The sequence below is a fragment of the Rhineura floridana genome, chromosome 8, assembly GCF_030035675.1.
Source record: "Rhineura floridana isolate rRhiFlo1 chromosome 8, rRhiFlo1.hap2, whole genome shotgun sequence".
In the NCBI taxonomy this organism is placed as follows: Eukaryota; Metazoa; Chordata; class Lepidosauria; order Squamata; family Rhineuridae; genus Rhineura; species Rhineura floridana.
Window position 1 is genome coordinate 53,392,171 of NC_084487.1, and position 20,002 is coordinate 53,412,172.

Below are 20,002 nucleotides of genomic sequence, written 5' to 3' on the forward strand. Positions count from 1 at the left end.
GACAGTGCAAAAACAATACAACTCTGAACTGTAATAATTTGAAAGGTGGTACAAAAAACCCAGACATCCTCCAACAGGGAGGGCCATGATGGCAGGATACTTGGGGAAATCGCCCTTCAGTTGAGACCAATGGTCCATTTTCCCCAGGTAGCCTGCCATCACGTGGGATGTACCAAAGCAGCCCCCAATAGGGAGGGACCACCACTGATTACTTGTCAGAAAGAACCTGTTGCAGAACACATCTCCCAAAAGACGCCTCGGCAGAAGTATAACGGTCAATTTTATAATGTTTTATAAATGAGTCTGGAGTAGACCATATAGCCGCTCTGCAAATCTCTGCAAGAGGTGCATTGGTTGCGAAAGCAGCCGTAGTGGCTGCTGACCTAGTCGAGTGCGCTGTTATCTTACTGGGCACTGGAAGCTTAAGCGACTCATAGGCCAACGCAATGCAGGCGCACAATCAACAAGACAAGGTTGAGTTAGCAACTTTTTTACCCAGAGTACATGGGTGAAAGGATACAAAGAATCCGTTAGTCTTATGTCCTGGGTTCGAGGCAGATAGGTCGTGAGGGCCCTCCAGATATCCAGTGAGTGCCAGGCCTTCTCCAGTGGATGGACAAGATTCGGACAGAACGAGGGAAGAACAATGTCCTGGTTGCAGTGGAAAACTGAAAAGACCTTGGGGCGAAGGAACGGGTCTAGATGCAATACCAATGAGTCCTTATGGAAGATACAGAGGTGTCGGGCCGAGGACAGTGCCCCCAACTCTGAAACCCTTCTCGCTGAGGTGATGGCCACCAGGAACAGAACCTTGAAGGACAACAGTCATAATGGAACTGATTGAAGGGGCTCAAAGGGAGGGCGCTGCAGGGCTTGCAGGACCTTAGATAAACTCCATGAAGGAAAACGGTGACATACTGCCGGTGACAGTAGGGCAGCCCCCTTCAAAAATCATTTGATAAGCGGGTGTGAACCCATATGAACACCAGAAGATGAAACGGATAGAAGATATGGTGGAGGCATGGCGACACAAGGTGTTTGCTTTAAGACCCATCTTCAGACTTCTATGTAGAAACTGCAACACGTGTTGCACAGTAGCTTGAGAGGGTTGGAAGTCCTGAGACTCACACCATTTGGAAAATGTGAGCCAAGTACTTTGGTAGATGCGAGACGTTGACGGCCTTCTAGATGCCAGGATTGTATCAACAACCTCCTGAGACAGTCCCACGTGGATCAAACGTCCCCATTCAAACGCCAAGCTGTCAGACTGAGCCATTTGGTGTCCGGGTGCCATATTGGACCCTGTGACAACAGATCTGGCTGGACTGGCAACCTCCAAGGATCTGTTACCGACAGAGAGAACAGGTCCGAAAACCATGGCCGGTGATGCCAGTAAGGGGCTATCAGGACCAGTCGGGCCCTTTCGCGTCGCAGCTTCCTCAAAGTCTTGCCCAGTAACGGTATTGGGGGAAAGACAGATAGGAGGCTGGCCGGCCGGCCACGGTGTTAACAGTGCATCTACAGATTCCGCGGTGGTGTCTAGGTACCTGGAGAAATAGTGAGGTAGCTGGCAATTGTGACTGGAGGCAAACAGGTCCACCGAGAGGATACCGAACCGCCATTGGAGAAGGCTGAACACTACCGGGTGAAGTTTCCATTCTCCCGGGATCACCTGTTGTCTGCTGAGCCAGTCGGCAGTCACATTCAAAACACCACTGAGATGTTCTGCCCTCAGTGACTGTAGATGTATCTCGGCCCAGTCGAAGAGTTGAGACGCTTCCATCTGGAGAAAAAGTGACCTGGTTCCCCCTTGTCTGTTCAGATGTGATTTCACACAGGTATTGTGTGTCCGAATCAATACATGGTCCAAAAGGAATATTGGTTGAAAATGTCGAAGGGCCAGATGGACAGCTCTCAGTTCCAGCCAGCTGATGTTCCGACTTGCTCCCGTGCTGGACAAGACACCCTGAACAAACTGGAAATTGCAGTGGGGGCCCCAGCCGGACAGACTGGCATCTGTTGTTATCACAGTCCTGTCTGGTTCTCAGAATGGAGTTCCCTTGCTGAGGTTTCGGACTGTCGCCCATCATCGGAAGGAAACACGCAGTGCCAGATCCAGGTGGATTGTCCGGTGGTTGGACACGGCAATGTCCTGCTGGAAAGGCAGTAAGGCCCATTGGAGGCATCGAGAATGATGCCGAGCCCATGGTACAATGTGGATGGTGGAGACAAACATCCCCAGAGCCCTTGCCAGACACATTACATCCACAGACAAGTGACGTGCCAGGAGCAGTGCCATCTCTCTGATGGCCACAATCTGGTCTGGTGATAGAAAGGCCATGGCCTTTGTGGTGTCTCATGCTGCTCCCAGATGCTGCAGTTGCTGAGTTGGCTGTAGTTGACTTTTGTCGAGGTTGAGTAGCCAACCATGGGTGCGCAGAGCCTTGAGAGAATGGTAAATATGAAAGCGGGCCAGGTCCCTGGATCCCGCATGAATCAGCAAATCGTCCAAATACGGATAAACATGCACACCCTGGAGGCAGAGGTAAGCCACCAAGGTGAGCAACACTTTGGTGAAGACTCTCGGGGCCGACGAGAGTCCGAATAGCATTGCCCGGTATTGAAAGTGCTGGGGGCCAAAGGCAAACCGTAGGAACTTTCTGTGAGCAGGATAAATAGGTACATGGAGGTAAGCTTCTTTGAGATCGATGGAGGCCAGAAAGTCCCCTTCTTGTAGAACTTCTATCATGAATGCTAGGGACTCCATTTTGAACCGTCGACACTTCACGAAAAGGTTGACAAACTTGAGGTCTAACACCATCCCCCATGACAGATCTCGTTTGGGAACAGCAAACAGGAGGGAGTAAACCCCTTCTGACTTCTCTGCTAATGGCACTGGTTCTATTGCAGCTATGTCGAGGCGATGCCCTATAGCTCCCTGCATGATCCAATGCCTGTCTCCAGCTCTGGGAAGAGGAGATGGGAGGAATCTGTCCGGAGGGGTAGACCAAAACTCTAGTTCGTAGCCATGAGAGAAGAGATCTCTGATCCAATCGACCCGTGTCAAACATAGCCAGTGGTTTGCAAACCGAAGCAATCTGCCTCCGACAGGGATGGCATCAGTATTGTCTGCGCTAACGAGTTCCCCTACAATATGAGGAGTTTGAGGCACCTGGACGTCCCTGGTACTGGCCTCTGCCTTGAAAACGTTGCTTGTGCCAGGATCCCCTGGAAGGACGGAATTCGGTAGATCGAGAATCGTGACCCTGTCCCCCAGGCCACATACTTCGAAAGGGCTGAAACGCTCAGTATGGAGCAAAGCGTCTGAACAGCCTGCAATCATCCTTCCTGGCTGTGGCCAACACTGGCTTTCGATTATCTTTGGGGTCCACCAAGACCGCTTTGAGGGCTTCCTCTCCGAAAAGTAATGACCCAGAGAAAGGGACCCTCGACAAGTTGACCCTGGCCGCAGAATCAGCATCTCAGTGCCTGAGACAAAGCGTATGCCGAGCCACTACCTGTGCTGCTAGGGCCCATGCACCCAGCTGAGTTGCATCTAAGCTGGCATCAGCCACAAATGCTGCTGTCGTATGCAACTTCACCAGGCCTCTTCTTAGTGTGACTGGATCCGGATTAGGGTCAGGTCATCTAAGAGCTCATCCAGCCACATCATAGAAGCTCTTGAGAAGATGGAAGCTGCAGCAGAGGCCCGAATAGCAAAAGAGATAGCCTTGTGATTTTTACGCAAGGCGTAGTCTATCCATCGCTCAGAAGGATCCTTCAGCGGCAAGTCCCCTTGTTTCGGCAGAAGGAACCTTGAAACCAAACTAGAAATCGGCTCGTCTATCCCTGGGACGTTCAGGCGATTCATGAACTCCAGGGCTAATGCATAGTGTTTGTTGGCAAGGATAGAGAAACGGCGTGCCTGCAGTGGATGATCCCATTCTTCCTTTACCAGTTTGTCAATGGGGTCTGGCACACGGAGGTAGTGATCTGCTGATCTAGGAGATTTGAGGACCTTGGCTCCCTTCACAGGAGTGGTAGATTCAGGTTGTAAAGGTTGAAAGCCTAAAGTGTCTAGAACTCTACGAGGGAGGGGAAGATAGTCAGCTGAATCAAAAAGACGATAGGACGAATCTTCCTCCAGTTCTGAATCACCGCTCCACTCATCTCCTACGGCTTGTAGAGAATACGCAGGATCCTCCAAACCGGTAATCTCATCACCAATCCTGCCTCTAACAACATTGAATGGGTTTGGTGAGGGTGGAGGAACTGCGCTAGTGAGAAGAAGCCCAGTATGTCCTGCAACTGTGAGAGAAATTCAGGAGACAACTGAAACCCCAGTAGAGGGGCAAGAGCGGCCATCTAAGGATCTGAAGCCACTGGCTGCACTTGCTGGAGCAGACGTGAATGCCCTGGTTGAGGCAAAATAGCACGGGTCTCATCAGTCTGGTGAGATGTATGAGCTCCAGTCGATGACGTGGGTTGAGATGGACAGTCCAAAGCTGGTTGGCTAGGGAACCCCTCAAATTCGTTCTCAGATGACCCGGCAGGCAAATGAAAGAGCGCTGTTAATCTCTCTTGGCCAGCATCCTCTGAAGCCAGGATAGACACATATCGTGCTCGCTTGGCAGTACTGTGGCTAGATAAGTGTTTGGTTTTAGCGACAGTCTTGGAGTAAAGTCTGGGTTGCTTGTGCTTAGTAGACTTGTGATGTGACGGGACCTTGCACATCTGTTTTGCCCGTTGCATGAGCTGCCTGTGTCTGTTGATTTGCCATCATATACACAGACAAAGGTGGGAGGTGCGGTATGTATCACCAAGACACGCACAAAGGTGGGGGGTGCGGTGTGGAGAGGGGCTTCAGTACATGCCCACAGGTGGGGGAAGCGGTACAACCCCAGGTGCACTACTGGCAACTAAATGCAAGAAAACCACGCTCAAGTACACACGCAGTGTGAGAGGTGCAGTACTGCTCTTGTGCAGGTAATATGTAGAAGCCTGTGTGTTCAGGGCCTCTGTGTAATATTTTTTTAAAAACTTTAAAACAATCTAGTCTAAATATTCCCTTCACTGAAACAATGCATACATCAGAAAAAAGTGAAGGTATGAGAGGGAACAAGGAGGAGATAAGTCAAAACGTTTCAAAAAACTAAAAGAGCGGGAAAAAGGTAACGGACAAAATGGCGCCCGCTGAAAAAGAGCGGGAAAATTCAAAACAAAATGGCGACCATCTAGAAATCAGGACCAGGTCGCTTCACAAAGGAGCAATGGCAACCGTCACGTAGCTCAGAGAAACTCCAGATGGAGAAAAGGTATCCCACCTGCGTTGGAACAACAAATGTGAAGAAGCCGCCACCGCCGTGAAAAATACAGAGCGGCCGCCGCGTCCTCTAATGGCCGCAGTAGCGAGCCGGGGGGCGCGCAGCCACGTTCTTCTTATGGCTGCAGTAGCGAGCCGGGCAGGGGAGCCCCCGGCAGCCGCGGTCTCCCAACAGCCACAGTAGCGAGCCGGATGGAAGAAATCCTCGCCGCAGGAGACACTAGGCAAGCCACCAACAAAAGCTGCAACAATGTGAGCCGCACCTGCGAGCTGCCCCAAAAACAAACATCTCCTCCTGAGGGGGAACGACAGCCACCGCTGCCCCCAAAACAAGGGCGAGGAAAAGGTAGGGCAGGAAAAAATGGGGAAGACCAAAACAAAGCCCCCAATAAGCCTCAACTATCACAAGATGAACAGAGAAAGAGAGGGGAGGGAACAAGTGGAAGCACCAACTCACAAGCACAACCCAGTCCCACACACTCTTTCACTCACAACATTCACACACACTTAACTTAGTTCTAAACACTACCCTAAGCTTGAATATAACAGCCTCGGACGAGGGCAAGAATGAACTGGAGTGGGAGAGGCTTGATGCCCCAGGTCTTGACTTCAATACATTCTTGACTTCGGATGCTAGATGGCACTAATACCCACGTGATGGCAGGCTACCTGGGGAAAACTGCAATCAGAAACTGCAGACAATGCAGATGGACCAATGGTCTGACTCAGTGTAAAGCAATATATGTTCCTATAGAACAGCACAGAGGGAGGTGAAAAGAGGAGAGGAATGCACACCAACAGTTAAACACATTGTTTTTTTTCTGCACTTGATATCTCAGTGGAACACAGAAGCCACTCACCTATCCTTCATCACCATGGCTGTCTAGGGCCAAACCAGATAATACATTAAGTTAGTGCACTGCACATATGTGTTGTTATTTCAACTGCAGCTGCCAGGAAGAGGGGGTTGATGTACCATGACGGCACACAGGAAGAAGAGTTAACCTTTCTTCCTTGTGCCACAGTCCCAACAAAAATCATATCCAAACTCAATGCAGCAACTGAATTACAGCCAAAGGCTTCAATCCAGTGCTATGGTGTATTCTTGGTTCCAGGTAAGCTGTTTTCCCAACTGACTTCGGTATGTGAAGCAGCCTGTGCAATAAGGGGTGAGTAAGAACACTGAATTGTCCCAACACTGAAATCGATGAAGGATCCTTGCATGAGCAGTAATTTCCAAACATAAAAGGCACCACTATACTAAGCTTTTAAAAATAATTTCCCAGCTCTTTTATTTATTTATTACATTTATATCCTGCCATTCCTTTCAGAAGGAGCCCAGGGCGGCAAATGATAAAATACTAAAAACATCTTTAAAGCATCTTTAAAACAAAACATCTTAAAATCATCTTTAAAAAATTCCAATAGAGATGCTTGTTGAAAGATGAAGGTCCTCAGTAGGTGCAAAAAAGCCCCCCCCCCAAAAGGCACCTGTCTAATATTTAAGAGTAGTAAATGTTAGTTATCATTTCCCAATATTTTTGAAATACTAAAAGTATTCGAACAAGATAAGCCAAAACTATGCTCCCAAGAAGCTACAGTAAAAGCAAATAAAGCACTTACTTTTAATTTCAAAGACTTTGAGGAAGTTCAGAATAATTAATTGTATGTTTCTGCTTGACTGTTAATAAATACAAAGAGATTCCTCAAAAGGCTCCCTGCTCTTGCATTTTGTTGTACTCAGTAATGGGAAATATGCACATTTTCCACAGGAGTCCTGCCATCAAGCGGGTATCATAGCTCCACCTATCATCTGAAGGCAAGAATGTTCTGAAGTCAAGACTAGGGGGAATCTGGCCCCTCCCACTCTCCAGTTCATTCTTGCCTTTGTCCATGCAAGTTGGAGTAGTCGATAGCATAGCTTCTCGATAAGTTTTTGTGTGATATCTGTGTGACAGAGTGTGGAGATTTGTGTGTGTATTCCTTGTCGTTTCCTTCCCTCTGTCATTTACTTTAGAGTGTGTGGGACTGATTGTTTTTTCTCAGTATTCGTTCTTTATTTTGCTGGGTTTTTTGGGGGGGTTGTTCTTTGCCTGTGTTCCCTCAGTCCCTAGCTGGACGGTGCCTGCCGCTATCCTTCCTTTCCTGGGAGACCGCGGCTGCGGTTCTCCCTTCCTCTGGCGGCAGACGCAGCTTGTAATTCAGGAGCTTGCGGCTGCAGCTTCCTGCTCTGCGCCACCGTTCCTTCGTACCTTTTAAAACCTTGCCCCCTTTTATTGCAGCGGCTCCCTTAGTTGTTTACCATCAGGAGCCTGCGGCTGCGGCTCTTTGTGTCTCTCCAGCAGCCCTTATTTTAGTTGGGCTGCTCTGCCCTCCCCCCTGGCTCGTTCCGCGGTGCTTTAAACCTAGCCGCGACTGCCTTCAGGAGCCTGCGGCTGCGGCTCCTTATCCTTTCGCAGCTTTAGTTTGTCATTGGGCTGATCCGCCCCTCCCACTAGGTGCGACTGTGTCCCCGTGGCTGTAGGGATCACGCAGACCATTCTGCCTCCTCGGCAGTGATTTTCTGGCTGGCCCTTAAAGCTGCGATTGCATTCCTCAGCCCTGCGGCTGTAGGGAGCATTCTGAGGCCGTTCTGCTTCAGCAGCATTCCCGGTCGGCCCTGTATGAGGTCACTGGGGTTCTCAGTGACCGCCATTGCTTCTTCATCATTTAAATCCTTTTCTGAATGGCTAATCTTTCCCGCTCTTTTAGCGGGCACCATTTTGTTTGTTCCCTTTTTCCCGCCCTTTCTGTTTAGCCCTTACAATTGCAAAGGATCCTGTTCAAGTCAGCCTTTTAGTCAGTTACTGTGTGGGTGCTGCAGGGTAGAACAATCTATAATCCTGCACAGGTTCCTCAGCATTCTTGTTTCAACGTACACTCAAGCTGGTTACTGAGGCTGTTTAGAACTGTACATTCTCCCCCATCCATGGGCGTGTACTAAAGCCTTTGGGTCTGTACATTCTGCCCCATCCGTGGCCGTGTACTGAACCCCCCTTTGAAAATATATGATGGCAAAACAGCCAGTGGCAGCTTAGGCGACCAAGCCTAAACAATCTTGTAAAACCTCTCTGATTCATAAGTCAGCCAAGCACAAGCACGGCAAAGCGGTGGCTAAAACTAAGCATCTATCCAGCCACAGCACAACCAAGCGGGCACGCTACGTCTCTGTTCCGGTTTCCGAGGATGCGGGCCAGGAACAGTTAACGAATCTTTTTCAGTTTCCGACCGCTTCCTCTGAGGAGGACTTTGCAGGGTTTCCTGACCAGCCAGCAGCCCTCCCGCCATATTACCACCCAGGGCTCATTCATCCTATCAGCCTGCTGAGCCGCCCATTACTTTGCCTCTACAAGCACAACCATCCCCCACACTGGGGCTGCAGCTATCTCATGAGTTCATATTACAACTACAAGACATGCTATCATTCCTTTCTCAAGCACAGTCAAAGCCACAGGTCACTGCCCTTCCTCAGCAGTGTGTTCACAGACAAGCCGACGCTATGGGCCATTATGTTTGCAATGAGGCAAATCCATCATGCTCTCCAAATCCTTTTGACATTACCAGGGGCAGGTTTGTTGATGAGGTTCCTGGTGTGGAGGATACCTCGTATTCTCTGTGAGCCGAAGGTGACGACTGGAGTGATCAGTCGCAACAAGAGGAGGATGCATCCTATCGCCTGTTTGATGCAGCAGATTATCATCCCCTTGCTCGAAGAGTCTTGAACACCCTAGGTCTCCAATCTCCGCAACCTGCTGCTGCCACTCCCACTATTAAGGGGGCCAGGCTCCTGAAACCCCCAAATCAGTGGAACACTACCTCCCTGTGCCAGATCCTATCACTAAACTGGTCAAGGATGAATGGTCTCATCCGTTACAAACACGCCGCTTTACTGCCCTTGCGGACAAGCTTTACACCTTGGCTCCAGAATTTACAAATTGGCTGGCTGTTCCTGGCATAGATGAGCCAATTTCTAGTCTAGTTTCTCGATCCCTCCTGCCGAGGGAAGGGGACTCACATTTGAAGGACACCACTGAGCGCAGACTAGACTTTGCCTTGCGTAAAAATCATAAGGCTACCGCCTTTACCATGCGGGCTTCTGTATCAGCTTCCATCTTCTCCAGGACAGCATTGATGTGGTTGTACGACCTTTTAGATGATCCTAATCCCGATCCTGTCTCTCTGAGAAGGTCACTGGTGAAATTATGCAAGACTGCGGCGTTTATAGCTGATGCCACCTTGGACGTGACTCAGCTGAGAGCAAGAGCCATGGAGGCTCAGGTAGTCGCTCGGCGAACCATCTGGCTCCGTCACTGGGAGGTGGACTCTATAGCTAGGGTAAACTTATCAAGGGCACCCTTTGCAGGATCATTACCCTTCGGCGAGGAAGCCCTAAAGGAAGTGCTAGTGGACCCCAAGGATGCTCGGAAGCCTATCTTGGCCACTGTCAGGAATGTTGATCACAGGCCTTTCAGACGTTTCACCCCTTAGCGCACATCCCAGCCCTTTCCAGGAGCGCGGCCCGGGGGACGAGGCTGCGATTTCCGAACCAATGATTTCCCTTCCTCCAGAAGATTCTGGAACCAGCAATGTTACCCAGGCACAGGTCAGTACCAGGGACGCAGAAATGCCTCAACGTCCTCATACTGTGGAAGGTCTCACCAGCGCAGACAGTACTGACACTATACCAGTCGGGGTCAGACTACTTCTGTTTGCAAACCATTGGCTGCATCTGACATAGGTCGCTTGGATCAAAGATCTTTTTTGTCATGGCTATGCACTAGAGTTTGGGGCAACCCCTCAGGACAGATTTCATCCCGCTCCTTGTCCCAAGGCTCCGTCCAGTTACTGTATCATGCAGAAAGCCATACATCACCTACTGGACATAGCGGCTATAGAGCCAGTCCCCATGATAGAGAGGTCGGAAGGGGTATACTCCCTCCTATTTGCTGTGCCCAAACGAGATCTCTCATGGAGGGCAGTGTTGGACCTCAAGTTCATCAACCGTTTCGTAAAGTATCGCAGGTTCAAAATGGAATCCCTCCACTCCATTACAGAAAGCCTTCAGGAAAGAGACTTCCTGGCTTCTGTCGACCTAAAGGAAGCATACCTCCATGTGCCTATTTGCATAGCCCATAGAAAGTTCCTTCGGTTTGCCTTCGGCCCCCAGCATTTTCAATATCGAGCGATGCCATTCAGTCTCTCGTCTGAACCGAGAGAGTTCACCAAGGTGCTACTCATCCTGGTGGCTTACCTCCGCCTACAAGGGGTACATATCTACCCCTACTTGGACAATCTGTTAATACGGGCACATTCCAGGGAGCTGGCTCATCTCCATCTGAACCTCACGCTCCATGTCTTACGGACCTATGGATGGCTGGTCAATTTCAACAAAAGTCATCTCCAACCAACTGAACGTCTACAACATCTAGGGGCAATGTTAGACACCCTACAAGTGATGGTGTTCCTGTCTCCAGGCTGCATAACAGCCATCAGAGACATCACATGGCTTTTGATGCATTGCCCAACCGCGGATGTGATGCTTCTAGCAAAGGCTCTGGGAATGTTGGTGTCCACCATCCATATTGTGCCATGGGCTCAAGCTCATACTCGCAAACTTCAGTAGGCCTTATTACCGTTTCAGCAGGACATTGCCAGGTCCAACCATCGAACAATCCCCTTGAATCAGGCACTGCGTCTTTCCTTCTGCTGGTGGACGATGGTCCAAAATCTCAAACAGGGCACTCCGTTCAGAGAACCCCACAGGACTGTTGTAACCACAGATACCAGTCTCATTGGCTGGGGAGCCCACTGCAACTCCCAGTTCGTTCAAGGGGTTTAGTCCAATGCCGAGCAGAATCACAGCATCAATTGGGTGGAACTAAAAGCTGTCCACTTAGCTCTGCTTCATTTTCAGTCTCTGTTCCCCTTGGACCATGTTCTCATTCAAATGGACAACACGTGTGTGAAATCTCATTTAACAGGCAAGGGGGAACCAGGTCCCGTTCTCTACAGAACCTAGCCTACCTAATATTCGACTGAGCAGAAAACCATCTAAAATCCTTGAAAGCAGAACATCTCAGAGGAATTTGGAATGTGACAGCCAACTGGCTCAGCAGACAGCAGGTCTTTCCGGGAGAATGGAAACTTCATCCGACCATATTCCATCTTCTACGTCGGTTCGGCGTTTTCTCAGTGGATCTGTTTGTCTCCAGTCGCAATTACCAGTTGTCCAGGTACTTCACACGATACCTGGACACAACAGCGGAAGCGGTGGATGCTCTGTCACTACCATGGCCAGATGGCCTATTGTACGCCTTCCCTCCAATACCACTTCTAGCCAGAACTTTGAAGAAGGTGCAACGCGAGAGGGCCCAGCTGGTTCTGACAGCACCATATTGGCCCCGTCGACCGTGGTTCTCAGACCTCCTTGCCATGTCAGTGACGGACCCGTGGACGTTCCCAGTCAGGCCAGACCTCTTATCTCAGGGTCCAATATGGCATCAGGACCCCAATTGGCTCAACCTAACAGCGTGGCTTTTGAACGGGGACATCTGAGGTCTGTAGGCCTATCTGAAGCTGTTATTGACATTATATTGGCCTCTAGACGACCATCTACCACTCGCATATATCAGAATACTTGGGTGGCATTCTCCAGGTGGTGTCAGTCCCAGAATTTCGATCCTTCTCAGGCCACAATACAACAAGTGCTGCAATTCCTTCATAGGGGCCTAATGATGTGGCTTAAACCCAACACCTTACGTCGACATGCGTCCACTCTGTCGTCCATTCTCTCAGTTTCCTCCACTGGTGCTCGTATTGCCTCACACCCTCATCAAACGTTTTCTATGGGGAGCTGCTCTACATTCGCCAGCTGTATCCCACCGCTTCCCTCCGTGGAGTTTGTCGATGGTCCTGCAGGCTCTACAACGCCCTCCATTTGAACCCCTTAGGACTGTGCCATTACGTCTATTGTCGTTCAAGGTCCTGTTCCTGATCGCGATCACCTCTGCGAGATGAGTCTCGGAATTGGGCGCATTGTCTTCCGCCCGCCATCTCTGTTTTTCACAAGGACTCTGTTGTACTAAAGACAGATCCTTCCTTCCGTCTCAAGGTCAATTCAATTTTTCATTGCAACCAGGACATTGTTCTTCCTTCCTTTTGTTCGAATCCCATCCATCCTCTGGAGAAGGCTTGGCGTTTGTTGGATGTTTGGAGGGCTCTCAAGACCTACTTATCTCGGACCCAGGATATACGATGAACTGAGTCTCTGTTTGTATCCTTTCATCCACGTTCTATGGGGAATAAAGTAGCTAATTCCACCTTATCCTGCTGGTTGCGCGCATGTATTACCTTAGCTTATGAGTCCCTTAAGCTTCCTATTCCCTCTAAAATAACAGCTCATTCCACTAGATCAGCACCCACTATGGCTGCTTTTGCTACCAACGCTCCTCTTGCTGATATTTGCAGAGCTGCTGTTTGGTCTACCCCACATTCGTTTATAAGGCATTACAAAATGGATTGGTATGCCTCTGCTGATGCTTCTTTTGGCAGGCGGGTGTTGCAACAGATTCTTAATAAAGATTAGGACGTGGGTGGTCCCTCCCTGATATGGGCTGCTTTGGTACATCCCGCTTGATGGCAGGACTCCTGTGGAAAATGGACCATTTGTCTCACCTGAAGGGTGATTTTCACAGGAGGCCTGCCATCACGGCCCTCCAAGTTGGAGAATACCTACATATTTTTCACTGGTTTCTATATATTTCTGTTACGCTATTATGTTTAAGTTTACTAGTGAAGTCACTTCTAATTCTGTTATATCGTAATGTTAGAGTCGTATTATTATGAAATTGCTATTATGTTATGTCCTTGCTGGTAGGCCTGTTGGCCTTTTTTCATGCACTTTTAGATATCTCTCTCTGGACTCGTTGCGAATGAACTGGAGAGTGGGTGGGGCCTGATGCCCCTAGTCTTGACTTCAGAACATTCTTGCCTTTGGACGACAGGTGGAGCTATGATACCTGCTTGATGGCAGGCCTCCTGTGAAAATCACCCTTCAGGTGAGACAAATGGTCCATTCTTGTGTCATGTGAGAAACCTGATGATGCTAAATAGGGCCACCATTAATGTAAGTATTTATGCTGTGCAATATTTAAGAGTTTTAAAGTCGAATTAGCATTCAATTAAAAAGTACAATTACAAATACATTAATACTAATAACTGGCAGAACAATTCGATTTTGCATACTATGTAAATCTATTTTTAAGGTATGTCTAATTACTAGATAAGTCACCATTAGAAATTCAAAAACATACTTGAAGCTGAGAGCGATTCTTCTCCATAAGAAAATCAAGTTGGAGATCATGCAAGTAATAATGGAATGATTTTCCATTCCGATCACAGAACAGCAGAGATTTGTTAACAAATTCTTGCAATATATCTTCAGCTTCTTCAGTCTCCATATCCCAAAGAATACAGAATACCTGAAATGCATTTTGAAACAAAGAATTGGTAAAGTAGCAAATACATTTGCAGAGCAATCCAAGTTATGTGAAGCTGTCGGGAGGGGGGGCAGCGGAGGAGTCAGCAGGACACTCTACAGCATCTGCTCATCATTTGGGAGCTGCCAGGCTGGCTGAACATTGGCTTATTCAGAAGCTGCATGCACAAACAGAAAAGCAAAAGCTGGCTCCAACGAATACCCCTACCCGCAAGTAAGCATTCCCCATTGAGCGCCATTGTAATTATTTTCCTATACCAACATTTTTGCTGGCAGATCAGGTCCTGTGACAGCACCCCAAATGTGAGTAGAATGTCCCGCAAGTCCCCCCCCAGCCCTTCCTCCACCAAGCCCCCAGAACTCCAGGTTTTTGGATCTTCCACCGGCTCTCCGCCTGCTGGGCTTGTAGCACCATGGCTCAGGTGAGACAAAGGGCTTTTGCCGGCAAAGCTGGGGGTCCACCACATCCAACTCTCCCCAGCCCAGTGCAAATACAAGTTGGATTATTCCCTTGGTTATAATATACTTCACACTTAAAAATAAGCAAATGAAAATAATCCACACTGAAACCAAAGAAAACCAGTGGAGTGTACATAGTATTGAGAACTAATCATTTTCAGCAAGATGACACAATTCATCATCAGCAACCTTCTGGCAGCTGCATGCCAGCGGTAGGCAGGACCAGAGACAAAAATGGACCATTGATCTCACCTGAAGGGTGATTTTCATAGGAGGTAGGGCATCAAAGCGGGTAGTGACTCCACCTATCGTCCGAAGGCAAGAATGTTTCTGAAGTCAAGACTAGGGGCGTCAGGCCCCTCCCACTCTCCAGTTCATTTGCAGCAAGTCCAAACAGAGATATCTAAAAAACTGCAGGAAAAAAGGCCAACGGGCCTACCAGCAAGAACATAACATAATAGCAACATTCATAATAATATGATTCTAACATAAACGTAATAAGAGTCTTGACTTCACTAATAAGATAGTTATAAGATAGTGTAACATAACAGTGATATCAAAAACAATCCCCAAGACTATCTAGTCATCCAGGTTTCCTCCAACTGGGAGGGTCATGATGGCCTACCTCCTATGAAAATCACCCTTCAGGTGAGACCAATGGTCCATTTTCCATAGGAGGTAGGCCATCAAAGCGGGATATACCAAAGCAGCCCATAACAGGGAGGGACCACCCACATCCTAATCATCATTAAGAACCTGTTGCAACACTCGTCTGCCAAAAGAAGCATCGGCAGAGGCATAACGGTCTATTTTGTAATGCCTTATAAACGAGTGTGGGGTAGACCAAACAGCAGCTCTGCAAATATCGGCAACAGGAGCGTTGGTAGCAAAAGCAGCCGAAGTGGCCGCTGACCTAGTGGAATGAGCTGTTATACTAGGTGGAACTGGAAGCTTAAGGGATTCATAGGCTAAGGTAATACATGCCCTTAACCAGAGGGATAAGGTGGAATTGGCTACTTTATGCCCCATAGACCTTGGGTGAAAGGATACAAACAGAGACTCTGTTTGTCGTATCTCCTGGGTCCTAGACAGGTAGGTCTTGAGAGCCCTCCGAACATCCAATAAATGCCAGGCCTTCTCTAGAGGATGAATAGGATTCGGGCAGAATGAAGTACAATGTCCTGATTGCAGTGGAAAACTGAATTGACCTTGGGACGGAAGGAAGGATCAGTTTTCAGCACAACAGAGTCCTTGTGAAAAACGCAGAGATGGCGGGCAGAAGATAGTGCGCCCAGCTCCGAAACTCGTCTTGCAGAAGTGATCGCGATCAGGAACAAGACCTTGAAGGACAGCAAACCTAAAGGCACAGTTCTGAGAGGCTCAAAGGGAGGGCGTTGTAAAGCCTGCAGCACCTTGGACAAGCTCCAGGAGGGAAAACGGTGGACTACAACCGGTGAACGTAGAGCAGTGCCTCTGAGGAAGCGTTTGATGAACGGATGTGAGGCAATAGGGGCACCGGTGGAGGACACTGACAGAATGGACGACAGAGTGGACGCATGTCGACGCAAGGTGTTGGGTCTAAGTCCCATCATGAGACCCCTATGAAGATATTGCAGCACTTGTAGTACTGTAGCCTGTGAAGGGTCGAGGTGCTGAGTGTGACACCACTTGGAAAAAGCCACCCAAGAATGTTGATAAATACGGGTGGTAGACGGTTTTCTCGAGGCCAAGATAATGTCAATAACAGCTTCAGACAGTCCAGCCAACCTCAGATGCCCCCGTTCAAAAGCCACGCTGTTAGGTTGAGCCACTTGGGGTCCTGATGACAGACTGGACCCTGGGATAGGAGGTTTGGCCTGACTGGGAGTGTCCAAGGTTCCGTCACTGACATTGCAAGAAGGTCTGAGAACCACGGTCGACGGGGCCAATATGGTGCTATCAGAACCAGTCGTGCCCTCTCGCGCCTCGTCTTCCTCAAGGTTCTGGCTAGTAGTGGAATGGGAGGGAAGGCGTACAACAGGCCATCCGGCCACGGTATTGACAGAGCATCCACCGCTTCCGCTGTCGTGTTCAGGTATCGTGCGAAGTACCTGGGGAGCTGGCAATTGCGACTGGAAGCAAACAGGTCGACTGAGAAGAGGCCGAATCGACGCTGGAGAAGATGGAAAACAGTCGGATGAAGTTTCCATTCTCCTGGAAAGACTTGTTGTCTGCTGAGCCAGTCCGCTGTCACATTCCAAATACCTCTGAGATGCTCTGCTTTCAAGGACTGTAGATTTTGTTCCGCCCAGTCGAAGATGAGGTAAGCTAGATCCTGCAAGGAACGCGACCTCGTTCCTCTTTGCCTGTTTAAATGTGATTTCGCACACGTGTTGTCGGTTCAAATGAGAACATGGTCCAAGGGGAACAGAGATTGAAAATGGAGCAGAGCAAAGTGGACAGCCTTTAGCTCCAGCCAATTGATGCTCTGAGTCGGTTCTGCTGCGGTCCAAACCCCTTGAACAAACTGAGAGTTGCAGTGGGCCCCCCAACCGAGGAGACTGGCATCTGTGGTGATGACAGTCCTGTGGGGTTCTCTGAACGGAGTGCCCTAGGTGAGATGTTTTACTCTCGTCCACCAGCGGAATGACAAACGCAGTGTGTGGCTCAGTGGAATTAGTCAATGGTTTGAGCTGGCAATGTCGTGTTGGAACGGCAGCAAGGCCCACTGTAGCTGGCAAGTATGAGCTCGAGCCCATGGAATAATATGAATGGTGGACACCAACATTCCTAGCGCCCTGGCTAGAAGCATGATGTCTGCGGATGTTTTGTGCATCAGAGATCTTGTGATGTCTGTGATAGCAGTTATGCGATCTGGGGACAGGAACACAGTCGCTTGTAGGGTGTCCAACATTGCTCCTAGATGTTGTAGACGTTGGGTTGGTTGTAGATGGCTTTTGTCGAAGTTGACTAGCCAACCGTGGGCCTGTAAGACATGTAGCGTGAGTGTTAGGTGACTATGAGCCTGCTCCCAAGAATTCGCCTGTATCAGAAGATCATCCAGATAGGGGTAGATGTGGACCCCTTGAAGCCTAAGGTAAGCCACTAGTATGAGTAGCACCTTGGTAAATACTCTCGGAGCAGACGAGAGTCCGAACGGCATGGCGCGATATTGGAAGTGCTGGGAGACAAAGGCAAAATGAAGAAATTTTCTGTGGGCTATGCAAATAGGCACATGGAGGTACGCTTCCTTTAGATCGATAGAAGCCAGGAAGTCTCCTTCGTGCAGGCTGTCTGTAATGGAATGGAGGGATTCCATTTTGAATCTGCGATACTTTACGAAACGGTTAATGAACTTGAGGTCCAATACCGCCCTCCATGAGAGATCTCGTTTGGGCACAGCAAATAGGAGGGAGTACACCCCTTCCGACCTCTCTGCAGTAGGGACTGGCTCTATTGCCGCTATGTCCAAGAGGTGATGGATCGCAGTCTGCATGATGCAATGCCTGGCTGGTGCCCTGGGACAAGGGGAGGGATGAAACTTGTCTGGAGGTATTGCCCAAAACTCAATTGTATATCCATAACAAAAAAGATCTCTGATCCAGGAGATCTGAGTCAGACGTAGCCAAAGTTTGCCAAATAAAAGAAGTCTGCCCCCAACTGGTATTATATTAATACTGTCTGCGCTGTCGAGACCCTCCCCTGTATGATGACGTTGAGGAGCCTCTGCGGCCCTGGTACTGACCTCTACCCGGGAAACGTTGGTTCCAGCCTCCCCTGGAGGAGCGGAAATCATATGTTGGGAACTCACAGCCTCGTCCCCCGGGCCGCGTTCCTCAAAAGGGCTGAGACGTGCGGTACGAAGCGAAACGTCTAAAGGGTCTGCGCTCAATGTTTCTGGCGGTGGCCAAGACAGGCTTTCGAGTGTCCTTAGGGTCAACAAGCACCGCCTTTAGTGCCTCCTCGCCGAAAAGTAATGACCCGGCATAAGGTGCCCGTGATAGATTAACTCTGGCAGTAGAGTCAGCCTGCCAGTGACGAAGCCAGAGGGTCCATCGGGCAACAACCTGAGCTGCCATGGCTCGTGCTCCTAGCTGATTTGCGTCCAAAGTGGTGTCGGCTACGAAGGCAGCTGTTTTGCACAATTTTAGTAGCAATCTTCGCAGAGAGACAGGATCTGGATTGGGAACGTCGATGAGGTCGTCCAACCACATCATCGCTGCCCTGGCGAAAATAGAGGCTGAGGTAGATGCACGCATAGAAAAGGCGATGGCCTCATGGGTCTTGCGTAAAGCAAAGTCCAGTCGCCGTTCAGTGGCATCCTTTAAATGAGATTCTCCTTCTCTAGGCAAAAGGGATCTGGAAACTAAGCTGGAAATTGGCTCGTCTATGCCGGGGACGGCCAGTCTGGTAGAAAAGTCCGGGGCCAAAGGATAAAGTCTGTCCGCAATGTTATTAAATCGGCGTGCTTGTAAAGGGTGAGACCATTCGTCCTTGGCCAACTTAGCAATTGGGTCTGGCACCGGGAGAAAGTTTTCTACTGGCGTGGGGGATTTCAAGACCCTGGCCCCCTTTAAAGCGGGAGTGGCAGCTGCAGTGGGAGTGGATTGAAGGCCAAGGGTGTTCAACACTTTGCGCGCAAGGGGCTGGTAATCTGAGGCATCGAAGAGGCGATAAGTTGTATCCTGCTCATGTTCCGAATGGTCACTCCATTCGTCTCCTTGGTCTTGCAGCGCGAATGTGGACTCCTCCTCATAAGAGGCGTCATCAATAATCCTGCCCCTGGCAATGTCAAACGGGTCTGGAGAACCTGGTGGGTTTGTCTCACTGTGTACAAAGTGTTTCCCACTGTGTTGAGGAATAGCAGGAACTTGTGATGGGGACTGTCTCTGAGCGAAAAATGACAGCATGCCCTGAAGTTGTGAGATGAACTCGTGGGACAGCTGCAGACCCGGAGATGTAGATGGTTGCTCTTGGATAGGCGGAAGTGCGGAAGGCCCCACAGGTAGTGAAGAAGAGTGAGCCCCAGAGTGGCTGACCGTTGGTTGTACAGGAAAGCCAGGAAAGTCCTCCTCATCAGAGGAAGCAGCAGGAGAATGAAATAGGGTAGTTAATTGTGCATGGTTTGACCCCTCTGGATCTGGAACAGAGACATAGCGGGGCTGCTTGGTTGTGCAGTGGCTGGAAAGATGTTTAGTTTTGGCAGGCGCTTTAGCATGCTTATGTTTGACCGCCTTAGTTGGTTTAGGCTTGGTCATCTGGTTTGTCTCTGGCTGTTGTTTCGGCTTGGTTGCCTGCATTGTCTCTGGCTGTTCTGCCATCATATACTTTAAAGGGTAGCAGTGCACGGCACACGACTGGGGCAGAATGCACAGACCCGAACAGGCTCAGTACACGGCACACGACTGGGGTAGAATGCACTGGCTGATGGCGAAGTACTGTCACGATGGGGCAGAATGTACACTATGAACAGTCTTAGTACACGGCCACAGATGGGGCAGAATGCACGTCCAGATAGCTTGGCACAGTATCCACAGGCTTGGTACAAAGTGGATTAGGATGTAATATTTGCACCAGTACACGGCACACGACTGGGGCAGAATGCTCTGGTGAAGAACGTACAGATCAAGCAGCGGTGCACACTCCCACAGGCTTAGTACACGGCCGCGAGTGGGGCAGAATGTACAATTGGGGGAGCCTGGTTA

The 20,002-nt window shown here is 49.4% G+C and overlaps 1 protein-coding gene across 4 annotated transcripts in view; it reads right to left on the reverse strand.

Moving 5' to 3' along the window:
• Nucleotides 1–20,002, reverse strand: part of APAF1 (apoptotic peptidase activating factor 1) — a 102,915-nt gene that overhangs the window by 63,059 nt on the left and 19,854 nt on the right. For all 4 annotated transcript variants that reach the window (XM_061639505.1, XM_061639504.1, XM_061639502.1 and 1 more), the window contains exon 10: nucleotides 13,675–13,842. In XM_061639505.1, the coding sequence (XP_061495489.1) occupies nucleotides 13,675–13,842 (168 nt within the window). The remainder of the gene's footprint in view (nucleotides 1–13,674; nucleotides 13,843–20,002) is intronic.